Here is a 21997-nt window from a genome sequence, read left to right as displayed (position 1 = left end):
CACTATAATTGTTCTCTAAGAAATATCTAAATTCCCAAGCTCCTCCCCCCCACTGCTATACTCATCTGGGAAAACTACCTCCGGATCAGGCGAGCGTGCAGCCGAATGTTTCTGGGGAAAATCACTCAACCAGGCAGGCTGGTGTCACTATGAATTGATTATAACCACTCCCATGTAGACACTCATCACGGCAAAGGAATAGCGCTGGTTCAGGAGAAACTCTTCTCCCTCTTCCCTCACATGTAGGCTTCTACCATAGGAAGAAACAGGATTTCCCTTTCAAACTTTTTCTCCCCACGAAACAGAACGGGAGGAACACTTTACTCCTCTCATTAGACACCTGCATTGAAGGAAAAATGGCGGTGGTTTGGTCAGAATCTGTTTCTCAGGTTGGTGGGCAGAATCACTGTGTTCAAGGCTAGTACTCTTGCACACCATCCTTCTCCACTGCTTTCCACTCTCTGAATCCAGGATGTTGGGTTGCTAATTGTGAGAGGTAGTGGGCGCCGTGTCTATGCTCATCACGGATTATCCAGTGATTCTCAAGTGCCTGGCACAAAGTGGGCACTCAGTACATTCTTAGTGAGGGAATAAATGATTGATTTGGTGAAGCCATGAACACAGCCATTGGGGAAATGGGAGAAATGGCAGAGAGAATGAGAACGTTTGAGGGAAAGAGATACTAGTGCGAAAAAAGAACTATAAGAGCACGTCGGTGCCCAACATTAAGATCTATTAGCAGCATGTTATGTTCTCACACCAAGGTCACTGAGTTGCTATGAGTGTGCCAGTGGCAGGGGAGAGTGGGTAAATGAAATATATATCCACGTATCCTAAATATATATCCCATGAAAATACGGTAGTCAGTAATTTCTGTGAAGTGTCTTGGGGGACAGGGATCTCTTAATCTGAGGCATGCTGTGAAAACCTCTCCAAAGACAAGCTGTGGTATCTTATGCCCCCTACCAAGAAGAAAAAAGCCTAATACTTGGTGGGCCTTTTTGGCTCTTGGAGGACACTACTATAGTATCTGAATCTACTTCTCTGACCCATTTAGTGGGACAGCCAGTAGGCCACTAGCTTGAACAGGGCTGAAGGCAAGAGACGTCCCTTCAGCTGGTCCAAGCAACAATACAAGCAGCTTTGCTACTTGGCCCATGGTCCATCAGACCTAACGGTGCTTGCCTGAAGTACCTATGGCAGACTGGGATGCTCTATCAGGCCTGGGGAGGGACCCATTGGACAATTACAGGAGTGGCATTTGGGAAGAAAGGTACACCCTTTTTGCCAAAAGCCATCATACTTTTGAGGAGTAGTTCTTGGCTTACAACCTGGCTTTGACAGAGACTAAATGCCTAGCTGTGGGACAACAAGTGACTGTGTAATCTGAGTGCTCATCAGGAGCTAGGTATTCTCGTTTCATCAGGCTGGATCTTAGTCACCAAGCGGAAGCCATGTATACACGTAAGACAGGGGTAGATCCTAAGGGGACCTGGAGTGACAAGGCTCACACCCCAAGCAGGCCTGCTTTTGCAGGACTCTCTCAACCCATGGCCTCATCTGGATTTCCCCATAACTGAAGAGGAAGAAACTCAAGTCTGCCTCACACATGGCGCTGCACACTATGCTGACAATGGTCAGCCCCGCTCCACCATGGACTTGAAGGTCAGTGGAAAAGAGAGCCCCTCCCGTTCCTGGAACTTCTAGTGGAACTTTTTGCAGAGGAAGAGATGGAGACAGGTAGGTAGGGATCTACACCAATTCATGAGCAGAGGCTAAAGGTTTGGCATGGTGGAAAAAACAAGATCAGGGGACTGATAAGAAGGAGGTCTGGGGAAGAAGAGGTATGCAGATGGGCCTAGGGCACATGAATCCTTGTATTCTGTGTGAATACGCACCCCAGCCTCCCCTCTGTGGAGGAGTTCCTAATAACTGGTGAAACAAAATATCCTGCCCTACCATTATCTGTCAGTATTTCTACCCCAGTTTGGACTCAAAGACATCATGGCAGAAAGATGGAGGCTGTGACTGGGCTCAACAAAGACGTTCTCTCTCCTGGACTGTCACTGTTTAATAGTTAGCTGTCCATCGTTTCTCGGCCTTTGGGCTAAGATCAAGTGCAGTATGTGTTCTTTTCAGCTTAATAGTTAACTTTCGAGCAGCTACTGACACTTTTGGTGTGGCATCTTACTCTGGGGGGACCATGATGGAAGGGACACTGATGCGTCCTCGCTGTAACAGACGTTTACGCTGGACTCAAACCATGCCAGCACCGCCGTCTATGAAGTTACAGAATCCCTTACATCTGGACATGGTATCCCACACTTGGCTGCAGATCAAAGATCTCACTTAGCCGAGGAGGAGACAGGGAAATGGGCGGGTGCCATGGGATTCGTTGATCTTACCATGTCACAATCACCTACAAGCATCTGGCCTTATAAAACCGTGGAATGGGCTAAGATTCTGTTACACCAATGTCCAGGAGGTAACACCTTGTGAGATTTTGGGATGACCCACGACATTTGTGTTTTAAACTAGCGAGGGATACAGTGTGTGTGTGTGTGTGTGGCGGGCGGGGGGGGGGGTCCTCGGCACAGATGCTGTGGTTTGGGAAACAAAGGGTGGAGGTGGGGTGATGGTACCTCTCACAATCGCACTTAATGAGTCACTACAATTTTTTGTTGCTTCTAATCCCTGTGACTCTGAACTCTGCTGATGTCAAGGTTTTAGTATCCAAAGGAGAAACGCTTTCACTAGAGAACCCTGTGATGCTTCCACCAAATCAGCTGAGACTGCCAACTGGTCATTTGGGGCTTCTTATGGAAGTGGCAGAACAGGCAAAAAAGGGGCAACAATATGGTGAGGACCACACTGGCCCCCCGTGGTGCCTGCTGCCCAGAATGCCTGCGATCTTTCGATTCATTCCAAGCCCGGTCCTCCCAGCTCCCAGTCATGTCTCTGTGCCTGAGACACGCTTCCAGTAACTTTCGTTTTAGATCAGGGTCCTCAAGCCGCTTTTGGTACTGGGGGCCAAAGCCCCGGTCGATAGTGTCCGCACAGTTTGTAAGGGAAGAGGGCAGAAAACAAAGCAACAGACATTTTGTAATGTTCAACATGGTTTCGTGAGACCAAAACTCATTTTTCTTTGGAATTATTGTGGGTAAACAACACATAAGATGAGATCCACCCTCCTAACAATTTTTAAAGCGTGCGCTACACTATCGTCAGCTGCAAGCACGGTGCCATACGGCGGATCTCTAGAACTGTCTCATCTTGCATGACTGACACTCCATTCCCGTCGAACAGCAGCTCATTTCCTCCTCCTCCCCACTCCAGCCTCTGGTAACCACTATGCTTTCTGATTCCAGGAGTCTGACTACTTTAGACAACTTGTATCCATAGAATCACACAGCATTTGTCCTTCTGTAACTGGCTTATTTCACTCAGCATAATGTCCTCAAGGGTCGCCCATGTCGTAGCATGTGACAGGATTTCCTTCTTTTTTTGTGGCTGAAGACTATTCAACGGTATGTTTATACCACATTTTCTTTTAACCATTCATCTGCAACGTTTGTTTGTTTATTTATTTTTTTTTTTTTGAGAGAGAAAGAGCATGAGTGGGGGGGGAGGGGTAGAGAGCGAGGGAGACAGGATCCGAAGTGGGCTCTAAGCTGCCAGCACGGAGTCCGACGTGGGCTCAAACTCATGCACTGTGAGATCACAACATGAGCCAAAGTTGGGCACTTAACCGCCTGAGCCACCCAGGAGCCGCAGTTTATTCTTTTTTTAATTTTTAAAACCTTTAAAAAATGTTTATTTATTTTTGAGAGAAAGAGAGAGAGAGCACGAACAGGGAGGGGCAGAAAGAGAGGGAGACACAGAACGTGAAGCAGGCTCCGGGCTCCGAGCTGTCAGCACAGAGCCCGATGTGGGGCTCGAACTCACAAACTGTGAGATCGTGACCTGAGCCGACGTCAGATGCTTAACCGACAGATGCTCTGAAATAACATGTGGACACATGGTAGTGACTGCATTCCAGTCTGCTTCCATTTGCAACGAATCACTTAATACAGAAGCAATGCAATCGAGTGTAAATGAAATGCCTTCGGGAGTTTGAAGTATTTTTTTGACCCAAACGACATGATTCCTGAGATTCTAAAAAATGTAAATATCTCAAAGTAAGCAGTTACCTAGTTTCCTGGAGGGCACTGAAAACAAAATGCTGTTGTCCTATGAAGGACAAAAGTCCACAGGTCCTGGAATGCACAAGATTATTTGTACTATATTATAGTTACTTATTTTGAAATGCTACCTGAAAGTGGCAAGATTATCTAGCTCCTGTCTGCTGTTGTTATGAATTTTGTTGGACGTGCACAGGCGTCCTAAAAAAGCAACGAAATATAGAGCGCTGGCTGACTTTACTTAGGTAAAACGAACCAGATGTTCCATCCTGGAAATGTCCTTTTTGTGGCTTTGCCAGTTGTAAAACAGGCATTTAGAGGATATAAGTAGTTTGATGCCAGAGGCTGCTGGAAGCAAGCAGTCTGTGAGTGCATTAGCCCTGTGAGTGCTTTTCACCATGACCTTACATCCCTACTGCCCTTCTGGGAATAGTCATTGTGTTGAGGCTTTATTTTACCTGCCTCACTGGCCTTGTCATTCAGGCCCTGAGGACTGCTTTCCAGTCGAAGAGACAAGTCTCCCCCTCCTTTTATTATTACTGACTCTAACAACCCCTCTCTGGCCCGAAATTCTGAAACTTGGAGCTCATGACTTAAGTTATGCTTTGGTATCCATACAAACATTAAAATCTTCTTTGTGTAATTCCAGGGTATTTGCATAAAATATCAAGTCTGTGGTTGCAGAGGCTACATACACATTACCAACAAGACCTAAGAGGCCGTATTCTCTCTTTGAATGTGAATCAACTCCCATGACCACCTTCTTCTATTTTCCTTTTATGACACATCATCACTTTTTAGTAGTGAGGCTTCCCACCTCCTAACATGCTCTGTTTCAGTCTTATCTTGCATTTTCCTCCACAGCAGTTAACATTGATATCCTATGTAGTTTTTCCAGTTTATTTGGTTATAGCCTGACTCCTCCCATTACAAGATAAGCCCCGAGAAAGCAAGGATTTTTGTTGTTTTCTTCTGGAATGCTGTATCCCTAGTGTCTAACATCTTAGCAGAACTGGGCATGATGTGTCCTACCAATATTTGTAAAGGAATACATCAACAAGTGAATAAGGTCATCCCCTCAGACTGTGCCCAGGCGGCGTGCAAACGCTGACCAAATGGGAGAACAAGGAAATAGCAAAGAGCTTTTCTCCTTTTGATATTTATGGTAGGGATTTGCAAAGCCAAAAGGAGAGAGAAATGGGCTGAATAAGAGTAGATACTTAAAAGCACATAGGCGAAATCACCCACGTTTTCTGAAGTATGTAAGTTGGTAGCAATTCAGATGGGTACTGTGCAGCGGCTTCTGGAAGGTAGAACAAGTTACGTGTGAAAATCGAAACAGTTTATTTGGAAATTAAAGGGAACTGTCTCTAGTTTCGCTGTCTGCAAGGCGATAATGGAAGGGTGCTTATTTTGTATATTTGGTTTGTTAACAGAAAATATATAAAAGACTTCAGCACTCAGTCCAATGCTTTCTGGCACCCGTCTGCCAAATAAAAATAAGACAATGACCATCTTCTCATGATTATTTTCTTTTTCATATAGCACCGTGCATTACGTGATCTACACAATTAAATGACAGTTTTCCTCGGGTTCTAATCCTCCCACCATTTTCGTGACTTACGTCTCTTTCCATACGGCTTTGTCTGTGCTGCTGGGTTTCCCGTGCTTTTGTACATTTCCCCACGTCTTGGGATTTACCACTGGTGTTTCTCTCTCTCTCATTTCATTCTATCTCCGAATTATTCAGCTCTTATTTTCAAGTTATTTGAACAGCCTATGCTCACGTTCTTTTTCTGAGTTTGTGTTTTTATCAAAGTTACATGTGCACTTGCCCCCTATCCTTACTTTTCCCCATTCCCCAACTGGCCAGTGTCATTACATCATCATTTTAGATACATCATTTCTTGGCATCTGTGTTTATTCTGATCATGGACTTTCTTTTCATTGCTGAGCCCTGACGTAAACTGTGACTTCCCCGTTCCTGCACAACGTCTTCTAGACTTAACAATTATCTCATGTATTAGTAAAAGATAGGCCAGGCTTGCTGTATAACAAAACACCCACCTGTCGATGGGAAGAATGATAGAGAATCTGGGCTTATTTAAAAAAAAAATTTTTTTAATGTTTATTCATTTTTGAGAGATAGAGCACAAGTGGGGAAGGGCAGGGAGGGAGGGAAACATGGAATCCGAAGCAGGCTCCAGTCTGCAAGCTGCAGCACAGAGCCTGATGCAGGACTCGAACCCACGGACTGGGAGATCATGACCTGAGCTCAAGCCAGATGCTTAACCAACTGAGCCACCCAGGCATCCCTCAACTTTATTTTGAATGTTTTATTTTTTTTCCTACTGTGTTTCTAAAAGCTCTTTTGTTCTCAAAATATTTTTTTAAAAAAATTGGCATCCTGTTCTTATTTTATGATTGTAATATTTTCCCATTATCTCTATTAGTAAATTAAAGACAGTTATTTTTTTCTTTGTGAACCTTCCCTTCCCCCTTATTAAATTTGTTTCTCCGGTTGCCTCTGGTCTCTGTTTGTTTTGGTGTCTAGGTTTTATATTACAGATTTCCTAATATTTCTTGCAATTGCTCCTTGAGACCAAAAGCCCGACAGTCAGAGAATTAGGCTGGATCACTGAGTTGAGGAAACTCCCATGTTGGTAACTTACGTTTCTCTTCTTGGGCTAGTCAGATTCTTCAGAAATGACTTCACCAATGTTCAGGGGTTCTGTTTTTTATTTTTTTTTAACCAATGTCCTGTTTGAAGGGTGAGGGGCTGACTGGGAGCTGCGTGGGGAGGAGGGAGGACTAGACTGTAATAGCATCCAACATGCATGCATTCACTTAATGCCGTTACTTTTTTTTTTTTAATGCCCTTACTTTTTTTTTTTATATATGAAATTTATTGACAAATTGGTTTCCATACAACACCCAGTGCTCATCCCAAAAGGTGCCCTCCTCAATACCCATCACCCACCCTCCCCTCCCTCCCACCCCCCATCAACCCTCAGTTTGTTCTCAGTTTTTAACAGTCTCTTATGCTTTGGCTCTCTCCCACTCTAACCTCTTTTTTTTTTTTTTTTTCCTTCCCCTCCCCCATGGGTTCCTGTTAAGTTTCTCAGGATCCACATAAGAGTGAAACCATATGGTATCTGTCTTTCTCTGTATTAATGCCCTTACTTTTAATAAGAGACCCCAACCTCAAGTATGCCTGGTGCTTCCAACTGAAGACTGTATATTTAATTCTTTTCCAAGAATAAATTTCCAGTTTTTTGCCAATGTGGGGGGAGGGGAAGTCACCTGATGTGTGGAATGGTGGTAGGGATGTGAGGATCTAATCCTTCTTTCTTTCCTTTTTCTTTTCTTTTTCTTTTCTTTTTTTTAATTTTTGAGAGAGAGAGAGGAAGAGAGAGAATACCAAGTAGGCTTCGTGCTATCCGTGCAGAGCCTGATGTGGGGTTTGATCTCAGGAACCATGAGGTCATGACCTGAGCTGAGATCAAGAGTCAGATGCTCAACCAACTGAGCCACCTCGGTCCCCAGGATCCAATCTTTCTTAACTAGACCGACAGTCAATGATGCTCATTTTAGCACTTGCACTTCCAGAAGTATCTTGTGCCAACCATTTCCTGAGTCTTCAGGGCTTGGATGGTATATATTGGCTTGGGTTTTTAGCTTTTTCCATCGCTTGCTTAGAAGCCAGTTTTCTTGAGTCTCCTAATTCATTTACCATTCCTCCATCTGCTTTCTGGCTTCCAAAATTTGGTTGCTGTTGTTTCTTTACCTACTTTCCTTGTTTGAGGGTTTACGGTTCCAAAACAAAACAGAACTATCATCACTTTAGTGAGATTTCAGGGGAAAAAAGCTAAAATGGACATAGGTGTTCAATCTGCCATCATGACCTGAAGCCTCTTCTTTTTCTATTGCGGTTGGTCCTTCTGCTATTTCTCACAGATCCTTCATGTCCCAGCATCGAGGACCGTCTTCTTTGGGACACATACATCCTCTGAAATGAGCCCTCACCCCAGGCACAGAGGACAATTCCTCCCTTTGTTCTACCACTAGAACTTTATTTTATTAAAATTTTTTAAATATTTATTTCTGAGAGAGAGAGACAGAGTGCAAGCGGGGGAGGGGCAGAGAGAAAGGGAGACACAAAATCTGAAGCAGGCTCCAGGCTCTGAGCTGTCAGCACAGAGCCTGACATAGGGCTCAAACCCATGAACCATGAGATCATGACCGGAGCCGAAGTCAGACGCTTAACTGACTGAGCCACCCAGGCGCCCCTGGAACTTAATTTATTACTTACTGGCCTTTACTGCAATTATTTGATTGTTATCTTTCTTTGCTGCACGTCTGTAAGAGAGAGGTCCTAATGGTCTCCCAATGTCTATTCTCCCTGTCTACCTTTAGTGACAGAACTCCCAAGTATTAGCTGGCACACAGCAACTCAGATAGAGGCTGTATTCCCCAGCTCTCCTGAAGTCAGCTGTGGTCTGTCCCTAAATCCGGTTCAACGGGACATGAGAAGCAGTGTGTGCACTGTGTGGTACATCTACTTGGAAAAGCCATTGGCAGTAGGCTTCCTCCTTCTCCTTCTGACCTGACCTTCGCTAAGAAAATGGAAAGACAGAAGAAACCTGGAAGGTGATCTAGAGGCAGAGCCGCCCTGACCGCCCAGAACCATTCACTCTGGACTACGGTGGCAGGAGAAACAAAGCTCTGTATTATGTAAGGTGCCATATTTGGGCAGCTCTTAGTTACAGCAGCACAGTCTGCACCACACAGAGAGCAGCATGGACCTTGGATGTAAGACTACACCTTACTTTTCGCCCAGTACCCAATACCTACGGCAGGCTACTTCATACAAGTTTGTTCATTGCAGCGGCAGGGCTCACTCCTGCCACTAAGTGCAGCAATGCGGTCACGGAGTACCGTGTCGATGCCAGGGAAGTGTCATCGCAGCCACACGTGCTTGCCGTCAGTTACCGGTATTGCTACTGTTGTGCAAAGTGATTTCACCCTTGTTTTCTGAATATAGCAGTAAAATAATGGTTTGGTGGAGAGGATAATTAACATGGGTGTACAGAGGACAGGGGGAGGGGTTTGTGGCAAACAGATTATTTTTCGAGACGGAAACTGCAAAATGTGTCAGTGAAACTCTTTTCAATCACAACAGGAGGCATGGTGCAGCAGAAAGGACACTGAAGACAGAGCTAAGAGAACAGGGTTCTTTGGCAAACCACTGAGGAGCTATAACCTCTGGGGCAAGTCAAAGCCTTCCTGGACATTAATTGCATTATTAAAAAATGAGACTGTTGGGGGCGCCTGGGTGGCTCAGTCTGACTTCGGCTTGGGTCATGATCTCGCGGTTCGTGACTTCGAGCTTCGCATTGGGCCTTGTGCTGACAGCTCGGAACCTGGAACCTGCTTCGAATTCTGTGTCTCCCTCTCTCTCTGTTCCTCCCCCACTAGCACTCTGTCTCTCTCTCTCTCAAAAATAAAAAAGACTAAAAAAAATTAAAAAAATAAATGATAGTGTTGTATCAGACCACCTGTCTGTTCCCTCCCAGTCCTGTGGCTATGGTTATTTATCTACTAGAATGGCCAGCATGTTGACCACAGGTGGCTGACCTCCGTGGCTTCTTTCCTGTATGTTTCTCCCCCACTTTCTTGGAGGTTGTTTTCAATTCACATCTCACTCATTTTCTTTGTGGCCAATGGTGCTTTGCATACAACTAACTACATCTTGTCTTCCACCTTTTTTTTTTTTTTGTAATTTATTAAGTTTATTTATTTTCAAGAGAGAGTGAGAGAGAGCATAAGCGAGGGAGGGATAGAGAGAGAGGAAGACAGAGATTCCAGACACAGGTTCCAGGCTCCATGCCATCAGTGCAGAGACCAACACGGGGCTCCATCTCACAAACCACAAGATCATGACCTGAGCTGAAATGAAGAGGTGAATGCTTAACTGACTAAACCATTCAGGCGCCCTGAAATTTCAAGAGTTTTAAAAGGGAAAACTTTTAAATCATATGGTATCATGTCCAGAAGCACCAGCAAAAGAGACATAGAGAATCACATGAAAGAAGAAACCGTGAGATTCTCAAATATATTTCTAAAACTTAAGAAATTGCCTACCCATCAGTTACTAAAATGCTTTTGTAAAAAGACTCTGAGTTGGGAAATCTCGTATCTATCTCGGGGATTCACAATGTGTATTACCAGGTCCATATATTAAAAGCTCTGACAAATCCCTCAATTTCCCACCCTATTTAATCAAGGAAACCTTTTCTCAAATTACACCTATTAAAATCACTCTGAACAATGCTATACTGAAGAAAAATGAGAGGCAATGCCTAGAATTTAAGAAATTATAATCTTGCAAATATAACCACTCTACAATCCAGCAATTGCACCATTAGATATTTACCCAAAGGATACAAAAATACAGATTTGAAAGGGTATATGTACCCTAATGTTTATAGCAGCATTATCAACAATAGTCAAACTATGGAGAGAGCCCAAGTATCCATCAACTGATGAATGGATAAAAAGATGTGGTGTGTGTGTACACACACACACACACACACACACACACACACACACACATATACACACAATGGAATATTACTCAGCCATCAAAAATAATGAAATCTTTCCATTTGCAGTGACATTGTTGGAGCTGGAATGTTTTATACTAAGCTAAATAAGTTGGTCAGAGAAAGACAAATATCATACGATTTCACTCATATGTAGAATTTAAGAAACAAAACAGATGAACATATGGGAAGGGGTGGGGGGACAAAGAGAAGAGAGGGAAACAAACCACAAGAGACCCTTAATGATACAGAACAAACTGAGGGTTGATGGAGGGGAGGTGGGGGGTGATGGGGCTAGATGGATGATGGACATTAAGGAGGGCACTTGTTGTGATGAGAACTGGGTGTTGTATATAACTGATGAATCACTGAAATCTACTTGTGAAACCAATATTGCATGGTATGCTAACTAAAATTTAAATTTTAAAAAAGGAGAAAAAAAAGAAATTATAATCTTTCTTCATAATGCCAGAAAGTTCTTAACATCTATCTAACTCCTGTTTGGACAATTCTCTCTTAATCTCTTCTCAAAGAGGGTTCAGTTTGGGCTCCACACCATGCTTTTTGTATTTATAAGGCAGGAATCTGTTATTAAGGACAGCCCTCAGCTTTATTTATTTGAGGCTGTTTCACACAAATTCCTACAAAAAGGAAACACATTTGGAAAGACTAAAAAATCAGAAGAGGGGCGCTGGGGTGGCTCAGTCGGTTAAGCGTCGAACTTCAGCTCAGGTCATGATCTTGCGGTCCATGAGTTCGAGTCCCCGTTGGGCTCTGTGCTGACAGCTCAGAGCCTGGAGCCCGTTTCAGATTCTGTGTCTCCCTCTTTCTCTCTCCTCCCCCGCTCATGCTCTGTCTCTCTCTTCTCAAATAAGTGTTAAAAAAAAAATTTAGAAAAAAAATGAAAAATCAGAAGAAAAAACACTCTAAACATTCTTAGTAAACGAAGATAAATTTATTTATTTATTTAGAGACAGAGAGAAAGATAGAGAGAGAGAGCTTCCCAAGTAGGCTCTGCACTGTCAGCATGGAACATGAGATCATGACCTGAGCCCTATCAAGAGTCGACGCTTAACTGACCGTGTCATCCAGACGCCCCGGCACTGAGATATTTTTGATGGCTTTGTTATATCAGTTATATCCTAGCTACTGATATCAGTTGACGGTCTTAAAAGACACACTTCCAGTAATACAGTCATTTGACTTAGCAAGTTGTTCCTAAATTAAAAATGAATTGCTACCATAGGAAGGAAAACAGAAAAAGTCACTACATCTCAAGAATGCTTAAGAGAATGCTGTTCACTGGGGCAACTTGGTGGTTCAGTTGGTTAAACATCTGATTGACTCTTGACTTTGGCTCAGGTCATGATCCTGTGGTCCCTGGGATCAAGCCCTGTGTTGGTAGCCTGGACCCTGCTTGGGATTCTCTGTCTCTCTCTCTCTGTCTGCCCCTGCCCAGCTCACTTGCTCTCTCAAAATAAAAAAATAAACACACACACAAAAAAAGAAGAAAGAATGCTGTTAAGATTTTAAACCAAACTAACGTCAGCTAGCCATCAATATTTACTTAGTCGTGCTTATATGCAGAACTGCTTACCTGTATTTTGAAACTCTTTTCACAGCTTAAAGTAAAAATATACTTTCACCTTTGTTTCATGTTTTTCTGGAACTCCTAAAAGTCAGACCAGTACTTTATTACATAAAGTGATTCCTTTCAGAAAACAATGTTTGTTTTTATCATAAAAAGATGTTTTATGATAAGCCAGGTAGAGTGTGTGGGGTAGCAATTAAAAAAAAAAAGTTTTTAGTGTTTATTTATCTTTCAGAGAGAGAGAGAGAAATAGAGAGAGCATGAGCGGGGGAGGGGCAGAGGGAGAGGGAGACACAGAATGTGAAGCAGATTCCAGGGTCCGAGCTGTCAGCACACAGCCCAATGCGGGGCTCAAACTCACGAACCTTGAGATCATGACCTAAGTTGAAGTTGGATGCTTAACCGACCGAGCCACCCAGGCACCCCTGGGGTAGCAATTTAAAAAATTTTTTTTTTTCCAACGTTTATTTATTTTTGGGACAGAGAGAGACAGAGCATGAACGGGGGAGGGGCAGAGAGAGAGGGAGACACAGAATCGGAAACAGGCTCCAGGCTCTGAGCCATCAGCCATCAGCCCAGAGCCTGACGTGGGCCTCAAACTCACGGACCGTGAGATCATGACCTGGCTGAAGTCGGACGCTTAACCGACTGTGCCACCCAGGCACCCCATAAAGTGAACTTCCCTAAATTATGTATTAGCAGAAGTGATGAAAATTTGCTGACATTTAGGGATTTATTAAAATCAAAAGTATAGGTTTGCAGGTACTTTGCTGTAGAAAGAATTAAAATAGCTTATTAAAGCAATATGTGATGTTCCCTGGTGTGTGTGTGTGTGTGTGTATCTCAGTATCACTTTTTCCACTCACCTTTTCTACTGCTTGACAGAGCAGACTAGAAAAAAGAAGATTCCCTCTAACTCAGTCAGGATAAGAATAACTAATATAAGAAATATCCTTAGGCCGTTCCAAGAAGTCCTCTTTAAATTTTTTTTAATGTTTATTTATTTTTGAGAGTGGGGCGAGGGGTAGAGAGAGAGGGAGACACAGAATCCGAAGCAGGCTCCAGGTTCTGAGCTGTCAGCACAGAGCCCGACACGGGGCTCAAACTTGTGAACCACGAGATCATGACCTGAGCTGAAGTCAGACTTTCAACTGACTGAGCCACCCAGGCACCCCTAAGAAGTCCTCTTTAAAAACTTTAGAGCAACATGACGATGAAAGGGAAGTTGTTAAAAAATCTTTATATGCTTGGCAAAGTGACACTGGCTAGAAATTTCTACCCTCTCTGAGCAAAGCACTTTTCTTCAAGTGAAGACTTTACTGTGGTGTTCTATGTACTCACAACATCATCTCTAAGTTTCTTTTTCTAGCCCTTGCTGTGAAAGCTAAACACGGGGTCGAGGTGCCAGAACAGGTGGTCATCACTGCAGCGTCAGGAGAGGAGATTCCAACCCCCACCGGCCACATACCTGGAGCTCTGCTAACAGGCCAGCATCAGGATGAGACATTCTCTCACTAGGTGGCCGCCCTCTTTTAGAACAGCAATAGTGCTGGCAAGACTCTTACTAAGTGGTTTTCGACCATGGGTAATTTCGTGTCTCTCCCTGAAGCCAAAATGGACAACGAAGGGATGTGAGGGAGGACAGAAGACAAGAACAGGCCGAGGACTCACTACCCAAAATACAGAAGAGAAGTGGGAAAGCCCCCAAAAGTCCCGAAGAACGAGCTTTACCTACTTTGCAATTTTGCCTAATGCCAGCCCAGGGCCCTTAGGTATCGGGCGTACAATATTTAGTTTACTTCAGGATGTATAACCACCTTCATGTACCAATAGGGGCACTGAGGTTGCGGCCACATCTACCACATCAACGGAGTTATTAAGAAAAAAGAAATTAAGACAATGACAGGTTTTTCTAATTACTAGCTTGTTTCTTGACTGTGCTGACTACAGAGTCACTCGAAATGGTCCGAATGTCCCGAGGGGACAAGGCAAGCAATCTCTGCAGGATAAAAATATGTCTGGCTACCTGTGGCGTCTTTTCACATTCCGTGACGCTTGTCAGAAAAGACGCTGGCTCGTTCTGACATACCATTTTACCTGGAAACACCACAGAACCCTTTTTGGGATGATTGGTCACTTCCTTCTGTGAATTTCTCTTTTCCAAAAGTAGACCTTCACAGATACATTTGTGTTGTATGACTTGTCATGCATGCCTAGTATATTTGCATTTGTATTATGTGTATACGTATCTTAAAATGTGGCTGTGGGGAAGCTGATTCACGGGTAGTCAACACGTAGCAAACGAGATGGTCAAGGAGCCCGTGAGATTATTTTCTTCCCTGAGTCTCAGTAAGAGGCTCAGACACTAAGAGAACTGGGAGCTGGCAGAGTTGGAGAAGAAAACGAACCAGAGTGAAAACCCACAAACTCTTGCTTTTGGAGCTTCCATACTTCCAAACACCTGTCTATTCCATGAGCCTTTGTCATTCAGAAGATCTGGATCATTTATAATTTATCCCAAGTATCTAAATTAATTTGGCTAGATTTCTGTTACAACACAAATAATTTAAAAAAATTTTTTTTAATGTTTATTTATTTTTGAGAGAGAGAGGGAGAAAGAGACAGAGTGAGAGTGAGGGAGGGGCAGAGAGAGAGAGAGAGAGAGAGGGAGTCACAGAATCTGAAGCAGGCTCCAGACTCTGAGCTGTCAGCACAGAGCCTGACATGTGGGTTGAACCCACAAACTGTGAGATCATGACCTGAGCTGAGGTCGAACATTTAATCGACAGAGCCACCCAGGCGCCCCTGCGGCACAAATAATTTGAACCAGGACATTATTTTATCTGATTACTCAGTACAAATAGAGCCTTGCTTGTATCGTGTCTAAAACCTGGAACGACAGGAGACTGCAGTGATTGTGGAGCTTAACTGTGGACAATTTCTGCTCTGTTATGTGTGCAGTTGTGAACCCAGCAATCCAGGATTGGACAATCTTTTTGTGTTAAAGACTATGAACTGTCGTAAAGAGGGTAGGAATCAAACACAAAACAAAACAAAACAATTTAGTTTAGGCACTTAATGAGTTCTCTTGGGGCATCTGGGTGGCTCAGTCGGTTAAGCCTCTGACTCTTGATATCGGCTCAGGTCATGGTCTCACGGTTTGTGAGATGGTTCCCGCCTTGTGCTCTGCGTCCACAGCGTGGAGCCTACTTGGGATTCTCTCCCACCCTCTCCCTCTCTCTGCATCTCTCCTCTCCCTCTCAAAAATAAATAAACATTAAAAAAAAGCTTCTAAAAAATTCTTTTAAGGAGAAATAGACATTGCTTTTAAAATTAAAATAAAGAACATAAATTAAGCCACTTTTACACATTAACTTTGTATCAATGTTTTGAAGGGGTAGGAGGGAACACAGACAGGTCGGAGCCAGAGGGACAGATGAGGGGAGAGAAGCCAGAAAGAAATAGGAGAGGAAGCGACACACTAACACAAAAAGGAAGGAGAGAAAAAGAGGGAGGATAGGAGGAAATGAAGAGGGACAGATCCAGGAAAGGGGCAATGGAAAAACAAAACTCAGCCGAAGGAGAGGAAGGACACGTGAGGAAGACAGAGATACACAGCAGAAGGGTTGCTAGAGAAGAGATGACAAGACACACAGAGGGGTAGGGAGGGGTCCAGAATGTTCAGCTTGTTAGGCAGAGGCCATCCTCAGGTTCTGGGGGCCCAGTGGAGCGGGGCGGGGTGGGGGGCAGCGTCCCTTCTCTGGCACTTACTACTTACAGCCCTTTGTTAACGAGCTGGTTAATGAACTCCTGAGGTCTCCCACTGCTCCAAACCTCAACAGTTTAGGGATTCCGCCTAAAGAATGTGACTGTACTTGGGGCGCCTGGCTGGCTCAGTCGGTTAAGCATCTGACTCTTGATTTTGGCTCAGATCATGATCTCAGGGTTTGTAAGATCGAGCCCCACATCCGGGCTCTGTGCTGACAGTGTGGAGCCTGCTTGGGATTCTCTCTCCTTCTCTCTCTGCCCCTGTCCCGCACACTCTCTCTCAGAATAATAAATAAATATTAAAAAAAAAAAAAAAAAGAATGTGACTGCACCAACTCACCAAGGGAGGTTCCCTCGGGTTGTACTTGTTAGAACACAAGTTATCACACATTTTCATATTTTTTTATTTTTTATTTTTGAGAGAGAGAGCGTACGCACAAGTGGGAGAGAGAGGCACTGGGGAGAGAGATTCTTAAGCAGGTTCCACGCTCAGTGCAGAGTCCAACGTGGGGCTCAATCCCACAACCCTGGGATCATGACCTGAGCTGAAATCAAGAGTCTGACACTCGGCCAACTAAGCGACCCAGGCACCTGGATTTTTACCTTCTAAAAAGAGCCTGTCAGATACATTTGAGACATGCTGGTTTAATCAAGGTTAAACGGGCTTCCTTGTTACAGTACTTCTGAGAGCCTTTGATATGAATTTCTAAGAGAGTTCTACATGGAATGCAGGGATTCCCAACCTTACCTGGTCACAGAATTCATTTTTCAAGAGAATCACAAAGGTAACCGTTCTTGCAGAACACACTTCGAGAAGCATGGCACCAGGAGGATGCTATTCTCTTTACATCTGAGCTTTGCAATCACTGGCTGTAACTATAACACCCCGAAGATCAGACAACAAGGAATAAAAGGCAAAATCTGGTTTGAAGCCCTGAGGTTTCCTAGCCCTACAGCCAACACTGCTATTTCTTTATCTCACTTTATCTTTATTTTTTTTAACATGTATTTATTATTGAGAGACAGACAGACACAGAGCATGAGGAGGGGAGGGGCACAGAGAGGGGGAGACACAGAATCTGAAGCAGGCTCCAGGCTCCGAGCTGTTAGCACAGAGCCTGATGTGGGGCTCGAACTCACGATTAGTGAGATCATGACCTGAGCCGAAGTCGGTTGCCCAACCAACTGAGCCACCCAGGCGCCCCTCACTTTATCTTTATATTGCTTTGAGTGCTTTTTATGGGAAGTTCAAAATTTAGAACCTTATATTTGATGCCCTCTAATATTTATCCTGAGTCACACCGTGCTGAACAATATTCTTGCTTCTTTCCCTGCGAAACTTCGTCCACTATGATGATTCAAAATTCAAAGTGGTGGGGTGCCTGGGTGGCTCAGGTCATGATCTCATGGTTCGTGAACTTGAGCCCCATGTTGGGGCTTCACATGGACAGGCGGAGCCTGCTGGAGATTCTCTCTCTGCCCTCCCCTGCCTGTTCTCTGTCTCTCTCTCACAATAAATAAATAAACTTAAATTAAAAAAAAAAAATCAAAGTGGCAATTGCTAGTTTCCCTGCAAAGCCCACCATGCTAGGTCCACATTCCCTTCTTCATGGGCACATGGTAGCTCATCTACCTGTGGCCTTTTAACTCCTTCCTCCTCAGTGAACTTAGAGCTGAAGGGATCCGTACCACATTGGTCTCACTTGCTTAAAAGGAACATTGCTTGCTCTATTTCCAAAGGAACATTCTCCATTTCCATTCCCCTGTGCGGGAACACAGTGTTCATGAAGAAGATGATGATGTCTCAGTGGTGGCAGAAAAATAAGAAGGAACCAGAATGATGGCTAAGAGCAGAGTCACTCCACCAACACGGACCACTTACCTTGATGAAACTGTCATACAAAGAGAAATAAACTTTTATCTTTAATGAAGGCGCTGTAATTCTGACTTGCCTTAATGCAGGAATTTGACATTTATCCTCACTAACACAGTGTTAATAATAACAAAAACATTTGAGTGTTATAATTTACGGTATGCTCACATAGACATTATTTTTGTAAACCTTTTTCACTTTGATTTTGTTTCTTCTTTTTGAAAGTAATTGTTGTCTTCTAGCATGTGTTAATCTGAACATTGAAAGTCAAGGCTTAATATTTGTCAATTACATCTCAGTAAAGCTGGGGTGGGGGAGAAAATGAAGATTAGGTAGGGTCATAGTTATTGCCTCACTATTTTGTTCTGATTTTTTAATGCTTTCAAACTATACTCTGAGTTGTCTAAAGTAGGTTCCTTTCTGCTCGTTTATATACAATCAACAATAAACCCTCAGATATAAAATTCCCTATGAATTCCTAATGATATGACTAATACCTTCATGAACTATAGTAACTTTCTATGAAATAAAATGTATCTATTACTCAAAAAAGTATCTATTTTCTTCTGAAAAGACACAGAGTGGTTTAACAATGATTGTTTCAAATGCAATTTTATGTTGAAATATTCTGCTAAACTACAGAAAGGCAGTATTGGAAGGTAGCTATTGAAATATGTATGTATTTATGAATACGTCTTTGGTAAAGAGCCAGACAAAATAAAGCATGACTCATTGTCAGTAAACATTCCCTAAATGTCCTTGTATTATTTGGGAGAGGTACCGTCTGGTTTTAATAATGTATATAAAACAAATTGCTATTTACATCTGCTCAAAGGCATTAAAAAACAATGATCTACTTAGCAGAAAGGACTTTAAAGTCTAACAAATTAATTATCCTTTACTTTGTTGTCAATAAGGTGAGGAATTACTTCTTAGGAAATAATTAGATACAATAAGACTTCACTAATGGTTCTTGTAGTTGCAACTCACTAGTTTCTAGAAGTTTAAGGTATAAAGAGTATGTTTTTATTACATTCATTTTAGAGGGTAGAGCAAGAGTTATTAGTAAATGCCTTTTTGGGGGGGAGGACCACAAAATATCTTAAATTTCATCTCTGATTGAGATCACAGGTGATGGAATCTGCAAACCATCTTACAATGGTGAAAGAGGAAGGAATCTTAGAGATCATAATAACCCCATTTTACAGATGAGGAATCAGAAGTTTGAAACCCTATTTAACTAAAAGAGGCTTCTTGAGAAGGAAAAACAAGTTTCCTCATGGACTTCTAGGGATCGTACAATTCGAACCTTGAACAGTAACCTTTACCATCTCTCTGAAGGGCTGGCCTTCCCATCTTTCCACTCCACGCATGGGAGTTCCCGGATCGTGTGGATCAGTGTGTAGCTGGGAATGGAAGCCAGCACTTTACAAGCTGGAACATCCCCACAGAAGTATGCTGATCTCATCGGGAAGTGCTGGGGGCTGGGGCTGGGGCCGGGACGCCATGTTTGGGAAGCCCCCTCCTGGAGGACTGCATTTCACAAGCGGAGGACTTGCTGAAGATTGCAAAATGCTTGCTTAAGCGAGTTGTAGGTGACAATGCAATCTTAAAAAAAAAAAAAAAAAAAAAAAAGCCCAAACACTACAGTATATCAGATTTCTTACCTTCCTCTAAAACAAAACAAAACAACCCCCCCCCCCCAAAAAAAGTGTCCTCCAATCCCAGAAATTTAAATACGCTTTATTACGTAGTTCGGTCCTAAACACCCAGGAAATGCAGGCAGATTACATCTAGTTCTCAGTGACATGACACGACCGTCTTTGCAAACTCTCGTGTGGGATCCCTCCTCCTCTACTGAGAACGCACGTTCTGATGTAGCACCACCCTGGAACGTTAAGCGCCCACGCCAAATAACAGAAAAGCGAAAGTTCGTGACAAAACCTCAGGGTGTCTGTCTCCTCTCCACCAAACCACCGCAGATGACAAACTTCGAAACACAACTCAACCCTCACCAAACAGCACCAGGAGCCCTCGGCTGTGCCTGCGGCCCCGAGGTGGCACCGAGCGGCTCCCGGAGACGCGTTCCCACGGGTCACAGGGCCCAGAATTTCTGAGGACCATTACAGCATCCCCCTCCCTCTCCGAACGAGGCCCGGTGAGCTCATGCAGCAGGCTGGGGGTGGGGGACCCACCACCAACGTGGGAGCCCCACTCCGCAGTTCTCCCGGGCCGCGTGCAGGGGGAGCAGAAGGGGAGCTCGGGGTGGAGGGGGGGCGGGGGCAGGTGGCAGGGTCGGGGTGTGCGCAGCGAGGGGCGCCGAGTTTGGGGGGCAGGCAGCAGGGTGGTGTTGGGGGTGGCGAAGAGTTGGGCAGGGCAGACAGATCGCGGAGCCAGAGGGGGTCCGCGAGGTGGGGGGGGGGGGCGACCCGGCTCAGGCGGGAAAGGGGGCGCAGGAAATGGGCGCCAAAGGGAGAAGTGAGAAATTGCGGAGGAGGAAGTCGTCCCTGGAAGAGGAGGGGCAAAGGGGAAGCGAGAAGGGAGTGTTTGCACTTTGGAGAGCGCAGGGCCGGAGCCTCCTCCGAGCCGGGAGGGGGCGGCCGACGCGCCGAGGTCCCCGGGGTGGAGGGGTGGGGGCGGCGGTCCCGGCGGCCCTACCTGAAGCGCTCCTGCCCCGCCGTGTCCCACAGCTGCAGCTTGATCCTCTTGCCCGGCTCGATCTCCAGCAGGCGGGAGAAGAAGTCCACGCCGACCGTGGGGTCGCAGGCGGGCGAGCGCAGCCCCGGGAAGCGGCCCTGCGTGAAGCGGTGCAGGAGGCACGACTTGCCCACCGTCGAGTCCCCGATCACGATGAGGCGGAACTGGTAGATCCAGATGGTCTCCATGGCTCACGTGCCCCCGCGGGCCGCCCCGCCCGCCTGCCCTCCAGCTGCCGGGCAAGTTTGGCGGCGGGAACTGTCCCTTCAGCACCGCCCGGGCGCCCGCCCGCTGGCTTCCAGCATATTCCTGCGACTGCAGCCGCCGCCTGGTCCCCGCCCTCTCTGGAGGGAGGGGCGGGGCCCGGCCGGCCGAGGGGCGGGGCCTCGGGCCAGGGGGCGGGGCGCGCGGGAGGGGGCGCCGGGCTAACTGCGCGCGACTCCCGTCCCCGCCCTCGGTAAATCTCTTTCCCTGAAAGCTCACTGGGCGCCGCCGGGAAGGTGGGTGTGGCGAGAGGACGTGACGGCAGCGGCAGCCAATGAAAGCGAAGCAAGGACTCCCCTCCGCGAGGGTCAGCCAATGAAAAGTGAGAATCGTTTTCTTACGGTCGTGGGGGCGGGCTTGTCAGAGCCAGAGTGGGCTTCTGCGAATGGGTCACTTCTGGGGCGCCTTTCTTCCCACGAAGGCCCTGCCCCTTCCCACGCCCCTGAAGGTGCCCGCCGACGGCGTCCTGCAGTCTAGCCTTGCTCAACGCCGCCTCCCGCGCGTGCTAAGGCGAAGGAGTTCAGAACAGAATGGAAAAAAATTTGCAGAGCGAGGTCTGGATGCTTCTAGCAAGCGCTTTGGCCATTGCTCCTGCCGCCGCCGTGTATCTTCTTCCAGTACCACGAAGAGTGAGAAAAAGACCAGGTATCCTCTACATCCTCTCTGGGGACTTGCAGCCCCGAGAGATACAGAAGGGACCAAAAAAAAAAAAAAAAAAAAAAACAACAAAACCAACAGTGAGATTTTGAGATGCTCATAAAAGCTCCCATTCTCCTGACCGTTCTGTAAATCGGAAAAATCCTATACTTGGCAGAGTCAGCTCCAGGATCCAGATAAACCAAGCACACCTGAATTCTGATGAGATCTTACTACTTCTTCATGCCTTTCTTAAAATTGAATAATAGTGAATTCAAGGTTATATCTTTTTAAGTGTATTTTTGCTAAAATAGAGTTTTCAATAAGTCCACCTTTTTTTCATGCCCGCATCCAAACTTACACTATTGTTATTCATTCTCCC

The 21997-nt window shown here is 45.1% G+C and overlaps 1 protein-coding gene and 1 pseudogene across 1 annotated transcript in view; one reads left to right on the top strand and one right to left on the bottom strand.

Annotated features, from left to right (window-relative positions):
* Positions 1–21053, bottom strand: part of RAB39A (RAB39A, member RAS oncogene family) — a 30879-nt gene extending 9826 nt beyond the window's left edge. Inside the window, exon 1 of the mRNA XM_043579247.1 lies at positions 20677–21053. Within this exon, the coding sequence (XP_043435182.1) occupies positions 20677–20903 (227 nt within the window). The 5' untranslated portion in view covers positions 20904–21053. The remainder of the gene's footprint in view (positions 1–20676) is intronic.
* LOC122484618 lies at positions 2088–2261 on the top strand (annotated as a pseudogene).
* Positions 21054–21997: the final 944 nt, after the last annotated feature.

The sequence above is a fragment of the Prionailurus bengalensis genome, chromosome D1 (genome assembly GCF_016509475.1).
Source record: "Prionailurus bengalensis isolate Pbe53 chromosome D1, Fcat_Pben_1.1_paternal_pri, whole genome shotgun sequence".
Taxonomy (NCBI): Eukaryota; Metazoa; Chordata; class Mammalia; order Carnivora; family Felidae; genus Prionailurus; species Prionailurus bengalensis.
The sequence above is the reverse complement of the archived record's forward strand: the minus strand, read 5'-3'. Positions and strand labels throughout refer to the sequence as shown.